The 21,533-nt window shown below is 39.4% G+C and overlaps 4 protein-coding genes across 5 annotated transcripts; all 4 read left to right on the top strand.

The window, feature by feature from the left end:
* The first annotated feature begins 848 nt into the window (after positions 1 to 848).
* Positions 849 to 2,632, top strand: LOC120294349 (disease resistance protein RUN1-like). Its single transcript, XM_039314402.1, has 2 exons — positions 849 to 1,535; positions 2,080 to 2,632. Exons 1-2 carry the CDS (start codon positions 1,000 to 1,002, stop codon positions 2,630 to 2,632), a joined length of 1,089 nt encoding a protein of 362 aa, XP_039170336.1. The 5' UTR covers positions 849 to 999.
* A 494-nt stretch (positions 2,633 to 3,126) lies between these two features.
* On the top strand, positions 3,127 to 8,586 carry LOC104451625 (disease resistance protein RPV1-like). The gene is made up of 4 exons (XM_039314403.1): positions 3,127 to 3,683; positions 4,231 to 5,362; positions 8,127 to 8,405; positions 8,509 to 8,586. Exons 1-4 carry the CDS (start codon positions 3,127 to 3,129, stop codon positions 8,584 to 8,586), a joined length of 2,046 nt encoding a protein of 681 aa, XP_039170337.1.
* Positions 6,253 to 7,369, top strand: LOC120294635 (disease resistance protein RPV1-like). The gene is made up of 2 exons (XM_039314958.1): positions 6,253 to 6,506; positions 6,618 to 7,369. Exons 1-2 carry the CDS (start codon positions 6,342 to 6,344, stop codon positions 7,197 to 7,199), a joined length of 747 nt encoding a protein of 248 aa, XP_039170892.1. The 5' UTR covers positions 6,253 to 6,341; the 3' UTR covers positions 7,200 to 7,369.
* Positions 8,587 to 9,944: 1,358 nt separating the features above from the next.
* LOC104451624 (peptidyl-prolyl cis-trans isomerase CYP59) lies at positions 9,945 to 20,081 on the top strand. Of its 2 annotated transcripts, none has more exons than XM_039314956.1 (12): positions 9,945 to 10,314; positions 10,768 to 10,870; positions 11,352 to 11,611; positions 11,727 to 11,777; positions 13,392 to 13,483; positions 13,574 to 13,673; positions 14,094 to 14,216; positions 14,339 to 14,416; positions 14,589 to 14,635; positions 14,743 to 14,798; positions 15,829 to 15,869; positions 19,586 to 20,081. In XM_039314956.1, the coding sequence occupies exons 3-12, from the start codon at positions 11,510 to 11,512 to the stop codon at positions 19,856 to 19,858; spliced, it is 963 nt and encodes a 320-aa protein (XP_039170890.1). In that variant the 5' UTR covers positions 9,945 to 10,314; positions 10,768 to 10,870; positions 11,352 to 11,509; the 3' UTR covers positions 19,859 to 20,081. The 2 variants fall into 2 exon arrangements, with proteins under 2 accessions (XP_039170890.1, XP_039170891.1); XM_039314957.1 differs by having other exon boundaries at positions 11,352 to 11,501; positions 19,586 to 20,079.
* The last annotated feature ends 1,452 nt before the right edge of the window (positions 20,082 to 21,533 follow it).

Consider the following 21,533-nt stretch of genomic DNA (forward strand, 5'->3'; position numbering starts at 1 on the left):
ATCATTTATTTTTCTTGAAACTAATGAAGCTCACGTGTAAATAAATCCGCCCATCGTGATCAGTCTTGGGGCAGTAGAACGTAAATACATCTTTTTTAACTCTAGTTCAATTGGAAAACGTCCTTGAAGCAAATACAAGACGGGCTAAAGAAGCAAGCGAGAAAGTTATACCCTAGGCAACGAGCTTGCTTCTCTTCGTGCTTATCTTCTGCATGACATTGAGAACCTTTTGATAAATACTTGGTGATAAATGTGCTATTTTCACGCTCAAGAAGAAAAGCCTATGGGCTAAAGAACGAAAAGAAAAACTTTATTTTCAGTTTTCTTCCACTCGGTTGACTAGGATCGTCATCCATAGTGAATCATTAGTTTTGATATAAATAAAATGAATCATTAGTTTTGATAATATTTTATTTAGGCTTCGTTCATTTCACGAAAAATAATTTTCAAAAATAAATTTCTGAATTTTCTGATATTGATTTTACAGAAAATGAATTAATTAGGGAAAATATTTTCTATGAAGGTAAAAGAATCTTCTAAGATAGAGGAGAATATTTTTCACCTTTTAGAAAAGAGAAATATTTTCCTCACTCAATCCTCTTGTCTCGTATTTACGTTAACATTTTCATCTTTTTTCTTTTTTTTATGCTTTCTTTTCTCATTTAAAAAAGTTAAACGTTTAAATTCTTTTCTTCTTTTTCTAGTTCCATCTCACGGCGAGGACCAGCCATAGACAAATCACAAGCCCTATCTCACCGCTCGCTTGATCAGTGATGAGCTCGAGCCCTAGCTCGCCACTCGCCCGATCGACGGCGAGCGAGGGCTCCAGGCTCGCCAATCTGGAGAAAATACACTGCTTGAAAGCGCATTGCTCCTTCTCCTGCCTCCTCCGTCGCTTCCCTGATTCCTCTTGAGAGCACCCAAGATCAGATTCGGGAAGGAGGACTCCACGTCTCGCTGCCATCACATCCGGTGAAGATCTCGAGCTCCTGAAGGGGGATGGAGAGAAACAGGGACTCACCAGACGCAGCGGCGACCGCGTCCGATTGTGTCGACCGCGGCGATCCGTTGTCAGGGGCCGAGTTCGAGGTGTTCGAGGTGTTCTTGAGTTTCAGAGGCACCGACACCCGCCTCGGCTTCACCGACTGCCTCTATCACTCCATGGTTGGAGCTGGGATTCGCGTCTTCAGAGACGACGAAGAGATCCGAAAGGGCGAAAAGATCGGAGGCGAGCTTCTGCGTGCCATCGAATCCTCTAAAATATTCGTGCCCATCTTCTCTAGGAATTACGCATCCAGCGCGTGGTGTCTTCGGGAGCTCAAGCACAGGGTGGAGTACTCGGCCAAAGCGAACGACAAAGTGATCCTACCCATTTTCTATGACGTGGATCCTGACGATGTGAAACTCAAAACTCCATTATACGTTGACGCTTTGAAGCAGCACGAGGAGAAGTTTGGCCGTGATGATGTTCGCGAATGGGAGGAGGCTCTGACAGAGGTTGCAAGAATCAAGGGATGGGGCTTGAAGAACAGAGGGTAAGAGTGTGGATTCGGTATCTGCTTTCTCTTTTCTATTTTCCGGGCAAGAAATTAGTTATATTCATTGGAGAAGTGCATTTCGGATTGAGATGCTGACACGTACGCGTGATGCTTTTCTCCGTGTGAATATCATACTGCTTACTGCCCCCAAAACAAAGAGTGCTATTATCCACTGGGATCCTCTTAGAATTGATTTTTTTTCTGCAGTTCTCTGCGAAACTGAGAATAATGAACATAATTTTTCTCTCATTTTCTCCCTTTTAATTACTCCTACCGAGCACTGTATATTAGTTAGTCCTTACTTCTTTCTTTTTTCCTTGTAATTATTGCCTTCCTTTCCCGAGCCACTCATCCAAGCACAGTATAGTGTAGATCTGATTCTTTCGTAAGTGGGAATTTCCTTTTACTTAAGATAGTTATATCCTTTCAGTAAAACATCGTTCATTCGAAAATCCAGCTAGTTTCGTGTCTGTAATAATCCTTAACTAGAGAGTTTATCTGTCATCCGCCTCATGCTAAGATCTCGTGTTCAATATGGCAGGCATGGCGAAATCATCAACGCTATTAGGGATGATGTTTTGACTAAGCTGAAGAAAAGAATGAGAAATTTGCCGGATCATTTAGTTGGGATTCATGATCATGTGGAAGCTATCATGGACTTGTTAAACAAAGGTTCTCCTGATGTTTGTTACCTGGTCATCCATGGAATGGGTGGAATCGGTAAGACAACCCTTGCAAGTGCCGTGTTTAATCAAATTTCCAATCAATTTCAAGGCTGTAGCTTCCTCTCGGACGTGCGCGAATCAATGCAAAGTGGTAAAATTATTAAGTTACAAAAACAATTGTTATCAGAAATTCTCCAGGACAATTCTCTAGGTATCCCTGATTCCATTGATGCAGGGATTAGCATAATTAGAGAAAGGTTTCGTGATAAGAAAGTTCTCATTGTTCTAGATGACGTTAATAAGTGGGACCAGCTCTCTAAATTAGCAGAAAAGAGCAATTGGTTTGGTCTTGGAAGCAAAATCATCATTACAACAAGGGACATCAATTTTTGCCGATCAAAGAGGAGGAGGAAGAGAGTAGTTGCCTAGCACATTATGAAGAGTTTAAGAGGTATGAAATGACAGAATTGGATTATTCCCATGCTCTTAAGCTTTTAGTCGACATGCCTTCAGGATGGATTTCCACCGTGTGACTATTATGATATCTCATGCAAAATTACTCACAAAACGGGTGGACTTCCATTAGCTCTCGAGGTTATTGGTTCCTCACTTTGTGGCAAAATCAAAGAGTTTGGGAAAGGCACGTTGAAGAAATTAGATTTGGTGCCCAATCAGGAAGTCATTAATAAATTAAGGATCAGCTACGATATGTTAGAGCCTCATCAGAAAGAGATCTTTCTTGACATCGCATGTTACTTCGTTGGTGAAGAAACAATATGTCCGTACTATATGTGGAAAGCTTCCGACTATTTCCCAAGATGTGAAGTACTTGTCCTTATTCGTATGTCTTTAATAAAAATAGTAGAAATGAATAGACTGTGGATGCATGATCAAGTGAGAGATCTTGGAAGAGAGATTGTCCGATGCGAAGACGTCAATGTTCCGGGAATTGTAGCAGGTTGTGGTTACCAAAGACTGCCTTGTCCGATGCGACCGTGTTCGTTTGTGTTGACCACGGCGATCCGTCGTCAGGGGCCGAGTTGGTGTTCTTGAGTTTCAGAGGCCCCGACACCCGCCTCGGTTTCACCGACTACCTCTATCACTCCATGGTTGGAGCTGGGATTCGCGTCTTTAAAGATGACGAAGAGATCCGAAAGGGCGAAAAGATTGGAGGCGAGCTTCTGCATGCCATCGAATCCTCTAAAATATTCGTGCCCATCTTCTCTAGGAATTACGCATCCAGTGTGTGGTGTCTTCGGGAGCTCAAGCACATGGTGGAGTGCTTGGGTAAAGCGAAAGACAAAGTGATCCTACCTATTTTCTACGACGTGGATCCTGACGATGTGAAGCTCAAAACTCCATTATACCTTGACGCTTTGAGGAAGCACGAGGAGAAGTTTGGCCGTGATGATGTTCGCAAATGGGAGGAGGCTCTGACAGAGGTTGCAAGAATCAAGGGATGGGGCTTGAAGAACAGAGGGTAAGAGTGTGGATTCGGTATCTGCTTTCTCTTTTCTATTTTCCGGGCAATTAAAAGCGCAATTAGTTATATTCATTGGAGAAGTGCATTTCGGATTGATATGATGACGCGTACTCGTGATGCTTTCCTCTGTGTGAATGCCATATTACTGCCCCCAAAACAAAGAGTGCTATTATCCACTGAGATCCTTTTAGAGTTGATTTTTTCTGCAGTTCTCTGCGAAACTGAGAATAAGGAACAGAATTTTTCTGTCATTCTTTCTCTTTTAATTACTCCTACCAAGCACTGTATATTAGTTAATCCTCACTTCTTTCTTTTTTCCTTGTAATTATTGCCTTCCTTTCCCGAGCCACTCATCCAAGCACAGTATAGTGTAGATCTGATTCTTTCGTAAGTGGGAATTTCCTTTTACTTAAGATAGTTATATCCTTTTCAGTAAAACATCGTTCATTCGAAAATCCAGCTAGTTTCGTGTCTGTAATAATCCTTAACTAGAGAGTTTATCTGTCATCCGCCTCACGCTAAGATCTCGTGTTCAATATGGCAGGCATGGCGAAATCATCAACGCTATTAGGGATGATGTTTTGACTAGGCTGAAGAAAAGAATGAGAAATTTGCCGGATCATTTAGTTGGGATTCATGATCATGTGGAAGCTATCATTGACTTGTTAAACAAAGGTTCTCCTGATGTTTGTTACCTGGTCATCCATGGAATGGGTGGAATCGGTAAGACAACCCTTGCAAGTGCCGTGTTTAATCGAATTTCCTATCAATTTCAAGGCTGTAGCTTCCTCTCGGACGTGCGCGAATCAGCGCAATGTGGTAAGATTATTAAGTTACAAGAACAGTTGTTATCAGAAATTCTCCAGGGCAATTCTCGAGATATCCTTGGTTCCATTGATGCAGGGATTAGCATAATTAGAGAAAGGTTTCGTGATAAGAAAGTTCTCATTGTTCTAGATGACGTTAATAAGTGGGACCAGCTCTCTAAATTAGCAGAAAAGAGCAATTGGTTTGGTCTTGGAAGCAAAATCATCATTACAACAAGGGACATCAATTTTTTGCCGATCAAAGAGGAGGAGGAAGAGAGTAGTTGCCTAGCACATTATGAAGAGTTTAAGAGGTATGAAATGACAGAATTGGATTATTCCCATGCTCTTAAGCTTTTTAGTCGACATGCCTTCAGGATGGATTTCCCACCGTGTGCCTATTATGATATCTCATGCAAAATTACTCACAAAACGGGTGGACTTCCATTAGCTCTCGAGGTTATTGGTTCCTCACTTTGTGGCCAAATCAAAGAGTTTTGGAAAGGCACGTTGAAGAAATTAGATTTGGTGCCCAATCAGGAAGTCGTTAATAAATTAAGGATCAGCTACGATATGTTAGAGCCTCATCGTAAAGAGATCTTTCTTGACATCGCATGTTACTTCGTTGGTGAAGAAACAATATGTCCGTACTATATGTGGAAAGCTTCCGACTATTTCCCAAGATGTGAAGTACTTGTCCTTATTCGTATGTCTTTAATAAAAATAGTAGAAATGAATAGACTGTGGATGCATGATCAAGTGAGAGATCTTGGAAGAGAGATTGTCCGATGCGAAGACGTCAATGTTCCAGGGAATCGTAGCAGGTTGTGGTTACCAAAGACTGCCTTGGACGTGATTCAAATGAAAGAGGTATCACTATAGTCACCTTGCTCTTTTCCTTGGCAATAAACCATGTATTTGCCAACGGTTGTGGAGTTAGTTCCTCGTAGGAAATTTTTCTTTTTTTGATCAAGATAAAGAAAAAAGACGAGGAATGAATAAGAATTCATAGGTGGTAATATCATTATATATCATATCAAGAAGGTGTAAATAAGTTATTAGCAAAAACTTATAGGAGCACGTTTGTATACAAAAAAATTGTTCAACACATTATATGAAAATCGATCCAGATTACAACTACCTAGGCTATCAGAGCTTTCTAAGGCTGATTTTATTCCTTTTAGCTAAATTGAAAACCATTAGCAGCACGAGTCTTCAATGAGACATTGTCCACGAGCCTGGACTTGAGATTTGTAATAGATTGAGCAATTAATAGTAGTCTGCTTTTGCGTATGGTCCAATAGAACTTTCCTACAACATATGGATTGGTAAATAATGGTCTACCTTTAACATTTCAAATTAGTGTATTATGCAAATAAATCTTTCTTGTACGTTGATCCTTCATTTGGAATCTACAAAGAGACCTAAAATGAGTATGACTTCCCTGTTCTCATCTTGTAATAAAACTTATATGAAACCTAATATAGGGATGCTCTGGAGCTGGCTTCCACACACTCCGGAGTAGGTGGGTTTTGATTCATAGAGTCACAATCAAGTTATAAAATCAAGACATGGTTACAAATTGGTCTAGCGGTATCTTTTCCAATATGCTCTTTCTTATGCATTTAGATATGTACGAAGTAATAATGTGTGTTTCACTATTAAATATAATCAAGCTTATCATACTTGTATAACACCATGTTTGTCATCTAGTTCAAATATGCTCTTATGCTTTTCCTATCACTAGGGGACAACTCAGACTAACAGGACTCTCCAAAATGCACAATTTCGCAAGCGAAGAATTCTCAAAGTTGCCCAATCTGAAATTCTTGGAATTAGAGGGGGGAACATGGTAGGGGATTTTAAAAATCTTCTCTCCAAGTTAATATGGCTCTCTTGGAGCGATTGCCCTTCGGAATTAAATGCAACGAATTTATGTCTCAAGAAACTAGCTATGCTCAAGCTTTCAGGAAGTAACATTACCGAAAATTGGGCCGGATGGGAGCCTTGCCTGGTACAACATCACACCTTGCAATTTATTTTTCTCTTATTTGTCTCTCTAACCAAATGACCCATTTGCCTGTCTTGACTTGGCTAATCTTGGTTTTTTTTTTTTTTTTTCTAGGTGAGCGAGAACTTGAAAGTTATACAAATCACCAGCTGCGAAAGCTTGAAAAGGACTCTTGACTTCTCAAAATGCTTGAATTTGAAGAGACTAGTTGTTGCGGGTTGTACAACCTCGCTAGTGGTTGCTGGCTCTCTCTCTAAACTAGAGCACCTCAAGTACTTGGAAATCATGTCTCGTGGTGATCAGTTGAGAGAGAATTGTGACCTTTTTGTGGTACCTTTTGTATTAAGCAGTCCAAAGTCCCTCTCGACGCTGAAAATAGATACAATGCCAGTTCTAGAACTTCATCAATCCATTGAAGAGATGAAGGGCTTGAATTATTTGTCTACTATCAGTTGTCGTATTCCTAGAACACTTCCAGATTTCATCGGAAAATTGAATTCACTACTTGTATTTAAATTAGAAAACATAGAAATTGCAGAATTACCTTCTTCTATTGGGAATCTTAAAAGGTTGGAGATTTTATATCTAGACAAGATTGCGATAAGAGAACTACCAAGGGCCATAGGGATGTTGGAGAATCTTAAAAGAGTTGACAGCCCGATTCTATCAAAATCTGGAGCGGGATATTCCAAGTGAAATTGGGGGTCTATCCTTTTTGAGGATGTTAGACCTAAGAGGAAGCAAGATTAGGAGATTGCCATAACTATGAATCAGCTTTCTCATCTCCAACAACTTTGTTTAGATTTTTGTTATGAATTTGAACACCCTGAGCTCCCCAAAAGTTTGAAGGTGTTGAGTTTTGCACCTCATTTGGATTAGAGTTCATTGGTGGTAATATGATTATATATCGTATCAAGAAGATGTAAGTAAGTTATTAGCAAAAACTTAGAGGAATATGTTTGTATACAAAAAAATTGTTCAACGCATTATATGAAAATAGATCCAGATTGCGACTACTTAGGCTATCAAAGCTTTCTAAGGCTGATTTTATTCCTTTTAGCTAAGTTGAAAACCATTAGCAGCACTACTCTTCAATGAGACATCGTCCACGAACCCGGACTTTAGATTTGTAATAGATTGAGCAATTAATATTAGTCCACTTATGCGTATGGTCCAATAGAACTTTTCTACAATATATGGATTGGTAACTAATGGTCCATCTTTAACATTTCAAATTAGTGTATTATGCAAATAAAATTTTCTTGTACGTTGATCCTTTGTTTGGAATTTACAAAGAGACCTAAAATGAGTATAACTTCCATGTTCTCATCTTGTAATAAAACTCATTTGAAACCTAATAAAGGGATGCTCCAGAGCGGGCTTTCACACGCTCCGGAGTAGGCAAGTTTTGATTCACAGAGTTGCAATCAAGTTATAAAATCAAGACACAGTTACAAATTGGTCTAGCAGTATCTTTTCCAATATGCTCTTTCTTATGCATTTAGATATGTACAAAGTAATAATGTGTGTTTCACTATTAAACATAATCAAGCTTCTCATACTTGTATAACACCATGTTTGTCATCTAGTTCAAATATGCTCTTATGCTTTTCCTATCACTAGGGGACAAACAAAGTCATAGCACTCAGACTAACAGGACTCTCCAAAATGCACAATTTCACAAGCGAAGAATTTTCAAAGTTGCCCAATCTGAAATTCTTGGAATTAGAGGGGGAACATGGTAGGGATTTTAAAAATCTTCTCTCCAAGTTAATATGGCTCTCTTGGAGCGATTGCCCTTCGGAATTAAACGCGACGAATTTATGTCTCAAGAAACTAGTTGTGCTCAAGCTTTCAGGAAGTAAAATTACCGAAGATTGGGCTGGATGGGAGCCATGCCTGGTACAACATCACACCTTGCAATTTATGTTTTCTCTTATTTGTCTCACTAACCAAATGACCCATTTGCCTCTCTTGACTTGGCTAATCTTGTGTTTTTTTCTAGGTGAGCGAGAATTTGAAAGTTATACAAATTACCAATTGCAAAAGCTTGAAAAGGACCCCGACTTCTCAAAATGCTTGAAATCACTGCTTGTATTGAAATTAGAAAATGTGGCAATCACAGAATTACCTTCTTCTATTGGGAATCTCGAAGGTTGAAGAGTTTATATTTAGAGAAGACCGAGATAAAAGAACTACCAAGGACCATCGGAAACTTGAAATCACTGCTTGTATTGAACTTAGAAAACGTGGCATTCACAGAATTACCTTCTTCTATTGGGAATCTCGAAAGGTTGAAGAGTTTATGTTTAGAGAACACCGAGATACAAGAACTACCAAGGACCATCGGAAACTTGAAATCACTGCTGGTATTGAAATTAGAAAACGTGGCAATCACACTAATTACCTTCTATTGGGAATCTCAAAAGGTTGAAGATTTTATGTTTAGAGAAGACCGAGATAAAAGAACTACCAAGGACCATAGGGATGTTGGAGAATCTTGAAGAGTTGACAGCCCGGTTTTGCCAAAATCTGGAGCGGGATATTCCAAGTGAAATTGGGGATCTATCCTTTTTGAGGATGTTAGACCTGAGAGGAAGCAAGATTAGGAGATTGGCCATGACTATGAATCGACTTGATCATCTCCAACAACTTCGTTTAGATTTTTGTTATGAATTTGAACAGTTCCCCGAGCTCCCCATGAGTTTGAAGGAGTTGAGTTTCGCATCCCATTTATTGTGGAACGCCATTGACCTCTCATACCTAACTAGCTTAGTTAATCTTTCTATAGAAAACAAGGCTCATCGGTTGTTAAAATTCAGACGTGGAGCTCCAAAGATAAAGTGGATCGAGGAGTTATCTAATTTGGAGAGTTTGAAGCTCAATGTGAGAAATGTCACATTTTCTCCAATTAATTTGGCTACTCTTTCTCGGATTCATATGCTTCATGCTACTTGTGTTGGCTATCATTCTGTGGTGGGGCTTCCGTCCAGTCTTCAGGGTTTGATAGTATTCGGTGCCAAGTCTGTAATAGAAAGGCCTCTCATTTCCAACAGGTCATATCTGCGCCATTCTGTTCTGGAGAATTTTTTTTTGGAGGTCGCCTTTTATGGTGTGCTTGGACAACGGCTGGTGAGTGTCTGGGGAACGGAAGTGAGTAATGATGAATTGCTTGAGAGGCGACACGTAGCAAGATCAACGAGGGTCCAAAATTTGACTGTTGGTGTTGGCATCGATGGTAGGAAAGGTGCAATGGCTGGGTACATCTCGTTTGATAATCGGCAAAATAGCAGAAATTTCATTCCTAATTTTAAAATAGAATCGCTTTTGGAAAAATTTTATTCTCAAAACTCGCGTCACCGACCCCAGCCATCCGGTGCCGGCCGCCATGGAGCTTGCCTAGTCACCGGCGAGGCCTGGCGAGCTCACCGGAGGCTCGCCCAGCCCCCGGCGAGCCTCGCCTAGCTGCCGGCGATCGCGGATTCGCTGTGTGATCGATTCTCGGCCGAAGATGTGGCCCGATCTGCTGCTCCTTTTCGCAGGGCTTTCCGAATGCATGAGGCTGTGATGCTTGGTTCAGCCCAGGGCCCTTCCTTCCTCCTCGACTTCACTCTCCGTCCTTCCCCCTTCTACCTTCATTTTCTCGCAAAACACCGTCCTCGTCGATCCATCCTCAAAGCCGGAGGTTTTTATCGGGGGAAGGCCGGGCGAACATGTCGGTGCTGCTCGTGACGAGTTTAGGGGACATCGTGGTGGACTTGCACGCCGATAGGTGCCCCTTGACCTGCAAGAACTTCCTCAAGCTCTGCAAGTACGTCCTGCCCTCCTCCGACCTTCGCTTGCTTCTTCTTCTTCTTATTTTTCTTCTGATCTCCTTTGTCCGTGAGCTTATATATTGGCTTTGGTAAATGTGTTCCATCGATTTCTGGACGCGTTCGCTTTTCCGAGGTTGTTCCCGCGATCGATCTTCTTTGGCCGTTGTAAAGCGCGCTCGTTTTGCCTTCGAATTTTTTGCTGAGGTCGATACTGGGGCACTATATTTTGTTCGGGAAGCAGGGCGTGCGTGTTGGCGGTTCTCCATGTTTTGGTGACGAGTAGAAAGTTAGTCATGGGATGAACCCACTCCTGAGAATAATTACCAATAACGTGCGCCGTCTTTCTGTTGAAGAGTAGAGGCTTCTGAGGATCTTTTCTGGCCATTTTCACACATTTTGAGCACCTTGTTAACCCTTTCCCCCCTCCCTTTGCTATCTTATTGGTGCAGGATCAAGTACTACAATGGGTGTGTTTCACACTGTGCAGAAGGATTTCACAGCACAGACAGGCGACCCCACTGGGACTGGAACAGGCGGCAATTCTGTTTATAAGTTAGTGACTTTGCATTGTTGGCTTTTTGCTATGGCTGTTCAGTCTTGTGGTCTTTCATGCGCTTCTATGATTTAAACTAAAAGGACCTTATGTTGATTAATGGAATGGTGGAGGTACTTTCCTTTTGGGTCAGAACAATAACGCAGTGTGATTAATTCGAATTAGATCTCCTATTTTGTTTTCTCGTGCAAAGTAACAGGAGTCTAGTTCTTCACTTTTATAGGGTGTGAAGTAAACCCAAAATTAAGAACAAAATAGGTGTTCTTCTTTCAGTGTATTTTGTGAATATATATGTGTCGTCTCACGTGTATCCTTCAGTTTAATACAGTGATAAATACTTGAAACAATGAATTGTATTCTTTGGAGCAAGAAAGTCTGTCAACAAAGATCAGAAAGCATTTCTTACATTTTCTTTTCATAGCAATGGATGTGATTTTGAATGAATCGCCTGACATAACTGCACAAATCGTTCTGTTTCAGATTTCTTTATGGTGATCAGGCTCGCTTTTTCATGGATGAGATTCATCTTGATCTTAAACACTCCAAGACAGGAACGGTTGCCATGGCAAGTGGAGGAGAAAATCTCAATGCTTCTCAGCTAACTTTATTATGCCGTGGAGTGTTATTTTGGTAATGAGATGCACCGGATACGAAGGAGGCAGGAAGTTGCACTTTTCAATGCAGTTGCTTTATCTACAGTTTTCAATCTGAAGGCATTTTCTCCACATCTTGTCACACTTGTATGAGCACTCACAAGCTCAAGATAATGACTATTGTTAATTTAAGTTGAAGTTTTGTTTCACTCTTCATCCATATACCCAAAATGTTGCTTTTACTAACCCTGTGCTTTTACAGTTCTATTTCACATTGCGGGATGATTTGGATTATCTCAATGGAAAGCACACAGTGAGATTCTGATGTGATTTCTCTGGTCATCCTCAGTCCTCACTCTTGAGTTCTATGCTGTGTCTTTGATAGGTTTTAGTCGCACAATTGTTGTTATATATTTTTATCCTGTCTGAGATGGAGGGAAATGAGATGGATTTTTTTTCCACAGATGATCTTACCCCTAAAATTTAGTCTTTCACATTCTTCGTGGAGCCTGAGTTATGATTTTGGTCTTCCCTACTTGCTCCATAATGCATCTCCAAACACATTCACTAACTAAGAGGTATAAATAAGGATGTACAAACTTCAATAGGAAGCTCTATAGAAAGATCTTTTGATTGGAAATTGCAGCTTGTGATTTTGACATCTTTAGGACCCAAAACAATATCAGTATATTAGTTTTGTTGAAAGGACAAGAGTGAGGCCAGTTTTAGTATGTGAAAGTGTGACCAATTAAGGTGAGATAAGAAGTGATATGTGCAAATTTGATGTCAGTGGAAAAGAAGAGTGTTCTATATCTTTGGCTGCAGAAGTGAGAAACAGAATTAGAAATAAAGGAGAGCTGGGACTTTGCAGTTGGCTGCATTAAGGATATCATAGGAGGCACATTGAGGAGGCTCAGGGCCATTTTGGATAATGTTGGGCTCCCAAATTACTTTGATAGAAAGCAGGTAAATAGCTGCCTTAGACAATAGGCTGTGAAAAGGAAGGTTTTGGCCTCGAGGGGCTTTAAAATAATTTTATCAAACATCAAAACTGTCATTCAGAGGATTTTGCGAGTCCAAATCTGTTTTGCAGAGTTTCCCATATTCACCCTTAGTTGTTCGTGGTGCTGTCTTGTTGATATACCAGTGAGAAGGATTGACCTGATGTTAGACTAAAATAAACAATGGTAGACCAATTGTCTGAGAATGAAAAAGAATGGTAGACCTAGTTGTACATAGAAATTGGAAAGAGAAGACGGTTCATCTGAAACTTGATAAACTAAACTGCAAATCAAAGAGTCCCTGTGGTACAAAGGTAGTCATTTCCTTGACTCATTGTGCTGTAGCAAATTTTCGTTGTGCTGAGTTGAGTGAATTGCTTTTTTATATGTTCCTCTGAACTTTTAGGAGAATATTAATTTCATGCTCCTTTGATTTCTTGCTAATCATTTTATGCAAGTCAGTGAGGTTCTTTTGCAAATTGCAATGTTCCAAATGGAAAATTTGGGGTTAACTTTTTTTGCAGCTTTCCTCTCTGTGGACCATGTTCTCCTCGAACCTCTCATTTGGACCTTTAAGACAGATTACTAGTAAGTAATCGGAAATTAATTGAAGCAGCAGTTAGATTGGGGTTTGCAAAAACTAAAATTTTGATCAGGCTCCTTTATCACCTGGCAGTGTGTTTTTTATTACATCTTCGTGTAGAATTGTGCGACTTCAGTTAGTAAATACCTATTTGGAATCTTGTTCATCCTGGAGTCCATGCCTATTGGTTCAATCAATTCTAATTGAGTACGTGTAGGGTAGTCTTGTCAAGTCATTTCATTATTCGAATGTACCACTACTTTTGTACATTCTGGGCATTGATATGTGGTTGTAAATGTAGAATGGTGTAAATGGGTTTTAACAAATTATTCATCATTGTTAGGTGTTTGGTGAAGTTGCAGAAGGCCTTGAGACATTCACTAGGATTAATGAAGCCTATGTAGATGAGAAGGGGAGACCCTATAAGAACATCAGGTTCATTCTTATTCCACTCTCTCGCTCTTTGGATTACCTTATGTCACTCTCTTGTTTATTTTCAGTGTGGTTCCCTATTGTTTTGAGCAGGATCAGGCACACATATATATTGGATGACCCTTTTGATGACCCGCCCCAGCTAGCTGAGTTGATTCCTGATGCTTCTCCTGAAGGAAAGCCGAAAGATGAGGTGTTGACTGCTTAAAGATTTTATTATCAGTTAGACTCAGAATAAAATATGATCCCAGATACTCTTGTCATTTCGAATGCACGATTACATTAATATATAATTATCACCAACTGCTTCATAAATTGGCATCTCTTTAATCGTATTTATAGAGATTGAAGTTGGACAAGAATTCACTGAATATGCTGCCAAAATTTGCTGCTTAATGAGTAAATATCTGATAAAATGCAAGGAGTGGTTTATCTCTATGACAGCTAGAGGTAAATTAGTTGTGTTTTTCTAGTTCTAAGTTTCTTGAAAGAAATGCTGCATGAAATTAGTGTGTGTGCTCTGCCATTTGTTTTACCCTCTTAGAAGTTAATTATTTAGAATGATTCATGTCTGTCTAACAGCATCTGGCTTGTTTGTGTATGTCGGAAGCAGGCGTTCGATGATGTGCGACTTGAAGATGATTGGGTACCTATGGATGAGCAACTAGGCCCGGCTCAGCTTGAGGAGGCTATTCGTGCTAAGGAAGCACACTCCCGTGCAGTTGTGCTTGAGAGTGTAAGTAAATCTGAGATGTTTAGTACCCTTTTGTTGAAGGTTGTTTGAGCTTCTCATGCTGTATCCAGATGTTGTCTTCATCTTCTTAACAAAGAATCCTCTTCTCTTTATCTAAATTACAGATTGGGGATATTCCTGATGCTGAGATTAAGCCTCCAGATAATGTTCTCTTTGTTTGTAAACTGAATCCAGTTACCGAAGTGAGTTCACTAATTGACTAGTAGGGGGTGATTTCTCATAATGATATTGAAATTTTTCTTTACCACACATCATTATCGACTGATGGATGGATTTTCCTTTTCTTTATGGTTATTACCTGTCACTACACTTTTTATCTGAATTCACTGTCAAATCCATTACTTCTTGATGCAGGATGAGGACTTGCGTACAATCTTTTCACGATTTGGATCGGTGGTATCGTAAGTACATCTTCACTTGCCTGTTCTGTTTTTTCTGTTCAACGCTTCTGGCGGTTGCTTCGGACGGCTGATTCTTAATGCAAAGCTAATGATGACAAATTTGACAGGGCTGACGTCATCCGTGATTTTAAGACTGGAGATAGTTTATGCTATGCATTCATAGGTAAATTTATTCTGTTCTGGAATTGTCTTTCTTTGATTGACTCTCTAGGCTGAGAAAAATCAAATGACTTTCTGAAGATTAGCAGAAATACGATGGTAGATAACCCTGTTGATATGAGAAAGGATGACAAAGCAACAAGGATTGTGAATGAACAATATGAGAAATGGGTCATTATGAAGTTCTTTATTGATCGCGTTTAGCTTTGAAGATTTTCACAAGATTTCAGATTTCATGTGTTAGCTCTTACTTATACATTCAATTAATTTGCTCTTCAAGCGTACCAGCCATAATACGAATATCATACAACAAAGGACCTAAACGTCATCTTAATATATTGGTCTGCTATATAGATCCTTTTAGTTATTGTGGTCGATGTTGTATCAAGTCATATTCTATATCTTTCTTCATCATCTCCTTCCATATCTTTTTCATACTTTCCCCAACTCTTTCAACCCAAGTCTTGGTCCTATAGTAACATGTCATTGGAGCATCCAAAGTCTTTTGTCTTACATATCAAAATCATCTTAGACGAGTTTCTCTTATCTCATCCTTCATTGGGGGCAATAACCACTTCTTTCCCCAATATTCTTAATAAAAGGCACTGCATATAAAAAAAGAAAAAGAAAAATCTAGCTTGTTCATCCTCTAATTTCATTTCAAATTATGCTCAAAAAAGATAATATCTAGTATTTATGTACAAGAATGGTAAATTGCATCAGTTTCGTCACAATCAAGTTTATAAACTTTGATCGGAATCTGACCTTTTCTTTTTTGCAATTAATGCGTGTCAGTGACTGTAGATGAAATGTATTTTGTTTAAGAAAATCTGATGGTTATGTGAAATTTGACATTAAATCTGTGCACAATGAATATTGTAAGAGATACAACGATGTCTTATAAGATCTTTAATCTCTCATAAGCCAAAGATTCCATTCTTTGGTTCTCGTCGTATTCAGTCCTGTGTCACATAACGATTCTGACAAAAGGATGAGTTGAACTGACAATAATTATGTGAATGTTCCTTTGCCAGAGTTTGAGAACAAAGATTCATATGAGCAGGCATATTTTAAGGTACGTTGATTCAAATACTTGTACAAGTTTCCATATTTCCGTCCTATATTTTCATTTGATTAACTTTTGTTTCTTGTTTGGGGGTTTTCATGCATTTGCGCATTTTATTTCTCTTTATGTGGCTGTAACTTTCCTGAAATTGTTGGTTTCTTTATCCTTTTGAATTTTATGGCAGTGGTGTTCCTCTCTTTCCTTTATTGTGCGCAATAGAGTAGATCAGAATGTTTCTTTATCGTTTCTACCTTCTACTTCCACCCATTGCATTTCCTCCCTAGATATACCAAGAGAAAAGGAGCTCAAAAATTTAATTCTGTGGGCATCTCATCCTGAAAAGGGTGAACATTTTGAGGGTCTATGAATCTGCTTCAATTCCGTGTGGAAACATCACTACTTGCATTTGTGTCCTTCTGAGTCGAGATACTATTTATGGTCATTCCAAAAGAAGCCTTTCTAAGTGAAACAAGAGTCATTGTATTGGGAACTTAAACTTTGCCTAATAGCTTTCCAGATTGACGTACCTGTGTGGGAAGTATTACCAAATTGTGCAGGAGAAAGCTCTCTGGCTGAATGGAGTTCCGTCTTAGCATAGTCTATATCTTAACAAAATATATAGCTACCTTTTTTCAAGTTCTGTTGGGTTCTAAGAGAAGAGCTACTCCTTCGTGGTAATTATTGAAAGAGACGATAGAACTGGTTATTCAGAAGCCTATTAGATCACCACCCATTTTGTTTAAAAAATTATACGTATCATTGCTGGATTGAGATTATCTTGACAGGTAACCTGTCTAATCCTCTGCCAACCAATGTGTCTCCTTCCTTTCCATATTACTTCCGCCCATGCTTCAGTGCGCAATATTTATAAATTGGAAACCAGATTGAGTAGTGGTTCTTATATCATTGGAACCTTCAGCCACTAGAGCTTTGTTCAAGTACACCTCAATATGATCTCACAGCATCTCCGCGCTTCAAAAGTTTCACCACTTCCTTTCTTGACTAGGTGGAATTTGGAATGCTAACTTCAATTTCCCTAAAGTGGAGAGAATGAGGTTTATGGGATGTCGTGATGCATTCTTGGCATGTGCACTCCTTTAAGAATTAGAGTTTCTCTATTCATCTGCAGATTGATGGTTCTCTTTACAAGTACAAAGAATGAGAACAACCCTGATTCTCACTTCTTGAGTGTACAAAATCTATGCAAACACCTCTTGAAAGCTTCTTAATCCATGCTTATATTTATCCTCATCAAAGCTGTCTGGCCAAGAGTTGTCTATAAAAATTGAGGAATCCTATGCGATGTCACTTACCTTCCTCGCTGCAAAGGGATCATTCCTCGATTATTGTGATTCCACTTCAGCAAATTTAACTCTTAGGTCTCATACAACCTTAAAGTAGGCAGGACTGCATCAAAACTTCAAAGAGCTAGGGATTTACACTAGCTCCAGAGGACGATTGGGTCATTGGCGAGGACTATTTGGATGATGTTTTCTCTATCTTCCCTTCTTGTCTTGGCATTTGAGACTTTATGCTCCATCTCAATGAAGTTATTGCTTGAAGTGCCACTTTCAAGAGCAACAAAAGGAATGAGATGAAGTAGATGACGGGTTGAGGAGGTTGAGGATACTTATTTCTTAGGGTGTGTTTGTTTCGACGAAGTTGAAGGTCTTGAGTTCAAATCTTTCTAAGCCCCATTCTCCTTCCCAGTTAAATATGTCCATGCTTAGTAGTTGGCCAAAAAAATAAAAGACCATACTAAGCGTGAGGGAGAGTATTAAAGTAATTAAATATTAAACTCATGTCTTCATCTAACAGCTTGAGCTTTTAGTATAATTGATAGTGGTCTCACAAATTTTCATAGTTTTCTATGAAAATTATTTTCAAGAAAAATGATTAGTTTTCAGTTGTTTGGCGGTATACAGAAAAAACTTTGCAATGTTTAGATCTTACTTTTAAAAGTTATTCTCTCCATTATAATTGTATTTGTTCCCAATAAAAGTGTGAGATTTCATGGGACCTCCGCCAATTGTTCTTAAAGCTTAAGCCGTTAAATGAATACATAGTTTAATATTCAAATATTTTATCACTTCCCCTCACGCTTAATACTCACACTTAGTCTAGTACTAAGTGTGCATATATTTGATCAGGGAAGCAAATGGGGTATGGTACCTCCAGCTTTGATACCATGGGAGATTTCATGGGATTATTGTCAATTGTTCTAAAAGCTTACATTATTAGATAAAAGGCGTGGTTCAATATTCAAATATTCTTTCAATTAGATACTAAGAGGATATTGAAATCCTTGTCTAAAATATACGAATATATGAAGCACAAATTTCAAGTTTTATTATCAAAATGAAGCAACCTAATGAAAGATGCCAAAAAAATAGAAAAAACAAACAATTGACGAAGTTAACCTCTAAGTGCTTAGAAATCCTCTCGTGAGAATGGCTCTTCATTTTGTGTGGAGAAGGAGCTTGGGAAAATGATTTGTTCCATTTGGAGTAATCATTCTCCTCAAATTTAAAAACAGTTGTTTTCCTTGACATAAAATCTTTTTTGTTGGTTATCCACTTTTTGGGAACCAAACACACGAAAAGTTAGGAAAATCATTTCATAAAAATCATTTTCATAAAAATAAAAACAGCCTTTTAAATTCACTTAGTTTTCTGCCAAAAATAGAACATTAATCAACATTGCTTGCTTCCGCTTCAGTAGGCCTTTAATAGTTAGTTATCTTATACTTGGCTCAACTTACTTGGTTGTCTTGTCTAGCATCCTATTTTGAACATCTACGACTGTCTACAGAATTTTGTACTTCCGAGAATTTTATTGTTGGGTGCAAAACAATCTGTGTCCGCATTAATTCTGTTCCCCAGGTATATAGAGTAGGTTGCTATCTTGCTTATATGAGCTCTTCTGACCTTTTTCTTTTTTGGTCGAAGAGTTCTTCTGACCTTGAAAAGTGATATTTAAACTTGATTTGGGGTAAATTTTCTAGTTATAATTAAGAATACCATGAAAAAGCTAACTTGAACAGGAATTTTGAAGAAAGAACTTAACCTGTGTATGGTTGGGGCCATAATGCTAGATTACATAAACGAATGAACAGAGCCAACAGGGAAAAAAAAGAAAAGAAAACATGTAGTTTTTAACTATTAGATTAGGCTCAGGAGCTTTTAGTTCGAGTGGCACTGATTCAGTCCATTATTCAAGCTACTCAAACTCAAAACCCATTCATCTGAGCTCGAGTAATATGGCCGCCAAGCTTGAGCATGTCGTGATTAACGTGACTCACGTATTTTGTGTAACTTTCTTTATGTCGTCATAAAAATGTGAAACCTACACGTTTTTTTTAACCATGGAGATGCCTCTGCAACAGTTGACTGCTTTCATAGGATAGAAAGGTATATATACATTATATCTCCTCTACCAAGGAAGTATTTAATATGTCAAAATGGCTCATTCTGGAAGAGCAAATGAAGGGGAAAGAGGACAATTATGGAGATCCCCTTAGAAAAGCATGAACTTACACATTTGTTTATCCTGATCTTTGGATGGGTGACTCAATTATATTCTTAATTCTGATTGCTTTTGATTGTAACTAGAAAGTGTTAGCATCATTTATCCTCTATGATTTAAGTAGTCATCCCTGATGTGTCAAATGAGTTCCTGTTGCCTGCGACTTATCTGTTTTTTCTTGGTCTGCTATTTCATGGCAGATGGACAATGCCTTGATTGATGATGGGAGGATAAAGGTGGATTTCAGCCAGAGTGTTGCAAAACTTTGGTCCCAGTTCAAACGAAAAGATAGCCAAACAGCTAAAGGTAAGGATGCACTCAAACTTAGTGGAGTTCCTTACTGCTTTCAGGCTTTGATTTTCTTGAATGGCGATGTTCACGTCCAACTTTGCTGGGTGGTGGGAGGAATTGATGCATTTTCTCTTTTAAGTGCCCTTGGTAGAGGAGGACTTGTACGAGTTCTCTGTGGGTAAGGTTGGTAGTTTACGATATGCAGCTTTAGGTATTGTCAGCAGTGGCAAGGTCTGGAGACCGTTGTGTTTCACTGAGTTAAAAGTGTCTAGGTAGAATTTCAGGAGAAAATAGGACGGTGTGCACGAAAACTTGCAAATAGCTTTTTAGTGGTCGAACAAGCACATGTACTGCAAGAAGTATTCCATGCTGAGCTGCTTCAAAAATGCGTGAGCCTGGATCTGTTAAATTAGCAAATGCAGGTTATGTGGGCGTTAAACTGAGCCTAGTTTTATCATGATAGAGTCAAACATGTTGTTTTGCATGTTCTTTGTTCTCTCCAACAAAATATGCAACTCGAGCTGTCAGATTGGAAATTTCCTTTTGTTTGATTTATGGAAGCTTTAACTTTTCTTTGCTACTCATTCAAATACAATGTTTCCTGCATGAGTTCTAGGATTTGATGGGGACTATGCTTAACTCCTTCAAATTTTATCATATGTGATAATTAACATTGGTTGGATTCTATGGTTAATGTGGATATATGATAATCAACATCGTTGTTGTATATATTATTTCTTATAATAAACAGCTCTTTGATTATTGGCCGTAGGAAAAGTTTGCTTTAAATGTGGGGCTCCTGATAACATGGCCAGGGAATGTCCTGGAAGCTCCACTAGACAACCACTTTCAAAGTACATTCTGAAGGAGGACAACGCACAGAGGGGTGGAGATGACGTTAAGTTTGTTCCTGACAGTGCCCCTCCTCCCTTTTCCCTCCTTCCCTCTCTCTCTCTCTCTCTCTCTCTCTCTCTGTGTGGATATGCATGTGTGGCCGGCATTCAAGGTACATTCTGAAGGAGGACAACGCACAGAGGGGTGGAGATGACTCCAGGTTTGTTCCTGACAGTGCCCTCCTCCCTTTTCCCTCCTTCCCTCTCTCTCTCTCTCTCTCTCTCTCTCTCTCTCTCTCTCTGTGGATTTGCATGTGTGGCCGGCATGCATTTGTGAGCCTTCCCATGTGTGATTCTGACAGTCTTATTCCTCTTCAGTGATAGAGAGGGAAGGCACTCAGTCGATAAGCATAGGCAGAGTGAAAGAAGTAAGCATAGAGAGGATGAGATGAGTCGAGACAGTAAAGCTAGTGAGGCTGGTAGGAGAAGGATTGATGGGATTTTCCGGAAGAGGAAAGAGATGGAGAGAAATATACGGAGAGTCACAGAGACAGAGATGGTAAGAGAGGTGATTATCGAGATTATAGAAAGGGAAGAGCAGATGTTCAGACTCATGGAGACAGGAGAGGTGATGAAAACTATAGGAGAAAGAGTGCTGCTTATGATGATGGCCATGAGGGTGGGGGAGCTGCTAGGAGAAAAGATTCCAATGATGATCACCATGCATATAGGAGAGGATATGGAGATTCTAGGAAGGGAACTAGAGATGAAGATGGCGATGGACGAGGAATGAGGGATGACCCTAGTTATAGGAGAAGCAGTGGACACAAGGATGGCTCTAATGGTGGAAGGGAAGAGCAGAAGTATAGACAGATGGCAAAAGTCATCCGGAGAGAAGCCATCGAGGCGATAGCAGGAGATGAAGGGCCGGCCAGAGTACAAAGACATTTCTGATGATTAACAGGTCAATGACAATTCTTCTACTTGAGAGCTCCCTTGTAGGGATGGGATGCCTAATGCTGTC

This window comes from Eucalyptus grandis, chromosome 6, assembly GCF_016545825.1.
Source record: "Eucalyptus grandis isolate ANBG69807.140 chromosome 6, ASM1654582v1, whole genome shotgun sequence".
NCBI lineage: Eukaryota > Viridiplantae > Streptophyta > Magnoliopsida > Myrtales > Myrtaceae > Eucalyptus > Eucalyptus grandis.

Excerpts from the sequence above, each read along its gene's own strand:
- LOC120294349 (XM_039314402.1), top strand. The coding sequence starts at position 1,000 with ATGGAGAGAAACAGGGACTCACCAGACGCAGCGGCGACCGCGTCCGAT. Across the intron at positions 1,536-2,079 it reads TGGGGCTTGAAGAACAGAGG|GCATGGCGAAATCATCAACG; the intron begins GTAAGAGTGTGG and ends TCAATATGGCAG.
- LOC104451625 (XM_039314403.1), top strand. The coding sequence starts at position 3,127 with ATGCGAAGACGTCAATGTTCCGGGAATTGTAGCAGGTTGTGGTTACCA. Across the intron at positions 5,363-8,126 it reads ACGTGATTCAAATGAAAGAG|GGGACAAACAAAGTCATAGC; the intron begins GTATCACTATAG and ends TCCTATCACTAG. Across the intron at positions 8,406-8,508 it reads CTGGATGGGAGCCATGCCTG|GTGAGCGAGAATTTGAAAGT; the intron begins GTACAACATCAC and ends GTTTTTTTCTAG.
- LOC120294635 (XM_039314958.1), top strand. The coding sequence starts at position 6,342 with ATGGTAGGGGATTTTAAAAATCTTCTCTCCAAGTTAATATGGCTCTCT. Across the intron at positions 6,507-6,617 it reads CCGGATGGGAGCCTTGCCTG|GTGAGCGAGAACTTGAAAGT; the intron begins GTACAACATCAC and ends TTTTTTTTCTAG.
- LOC104451624 (XM_039314956.1), top strand. The coding sequence starts at position 11,510 with ATGCACCGGATACGAAGGAGGCAGGAAGTTGCACTTTTCAATGCAGTT. Across the intron at positions 14,217-14,338 it reads GTGCAGTTGTGCTTGAGAGT|ATTGGGGATATTCCTGATGC; the intron begins GTAAGTAAATCT and ends TCTAAATTACAG. Across the intron at positions 14,417-14,588 it reads AACTGAATCCAGTTACCGAA|GATGAGGACTTGCGTACAAT; the intron begins GTGAGTTCACTA and ends TTCTTGATGCAG.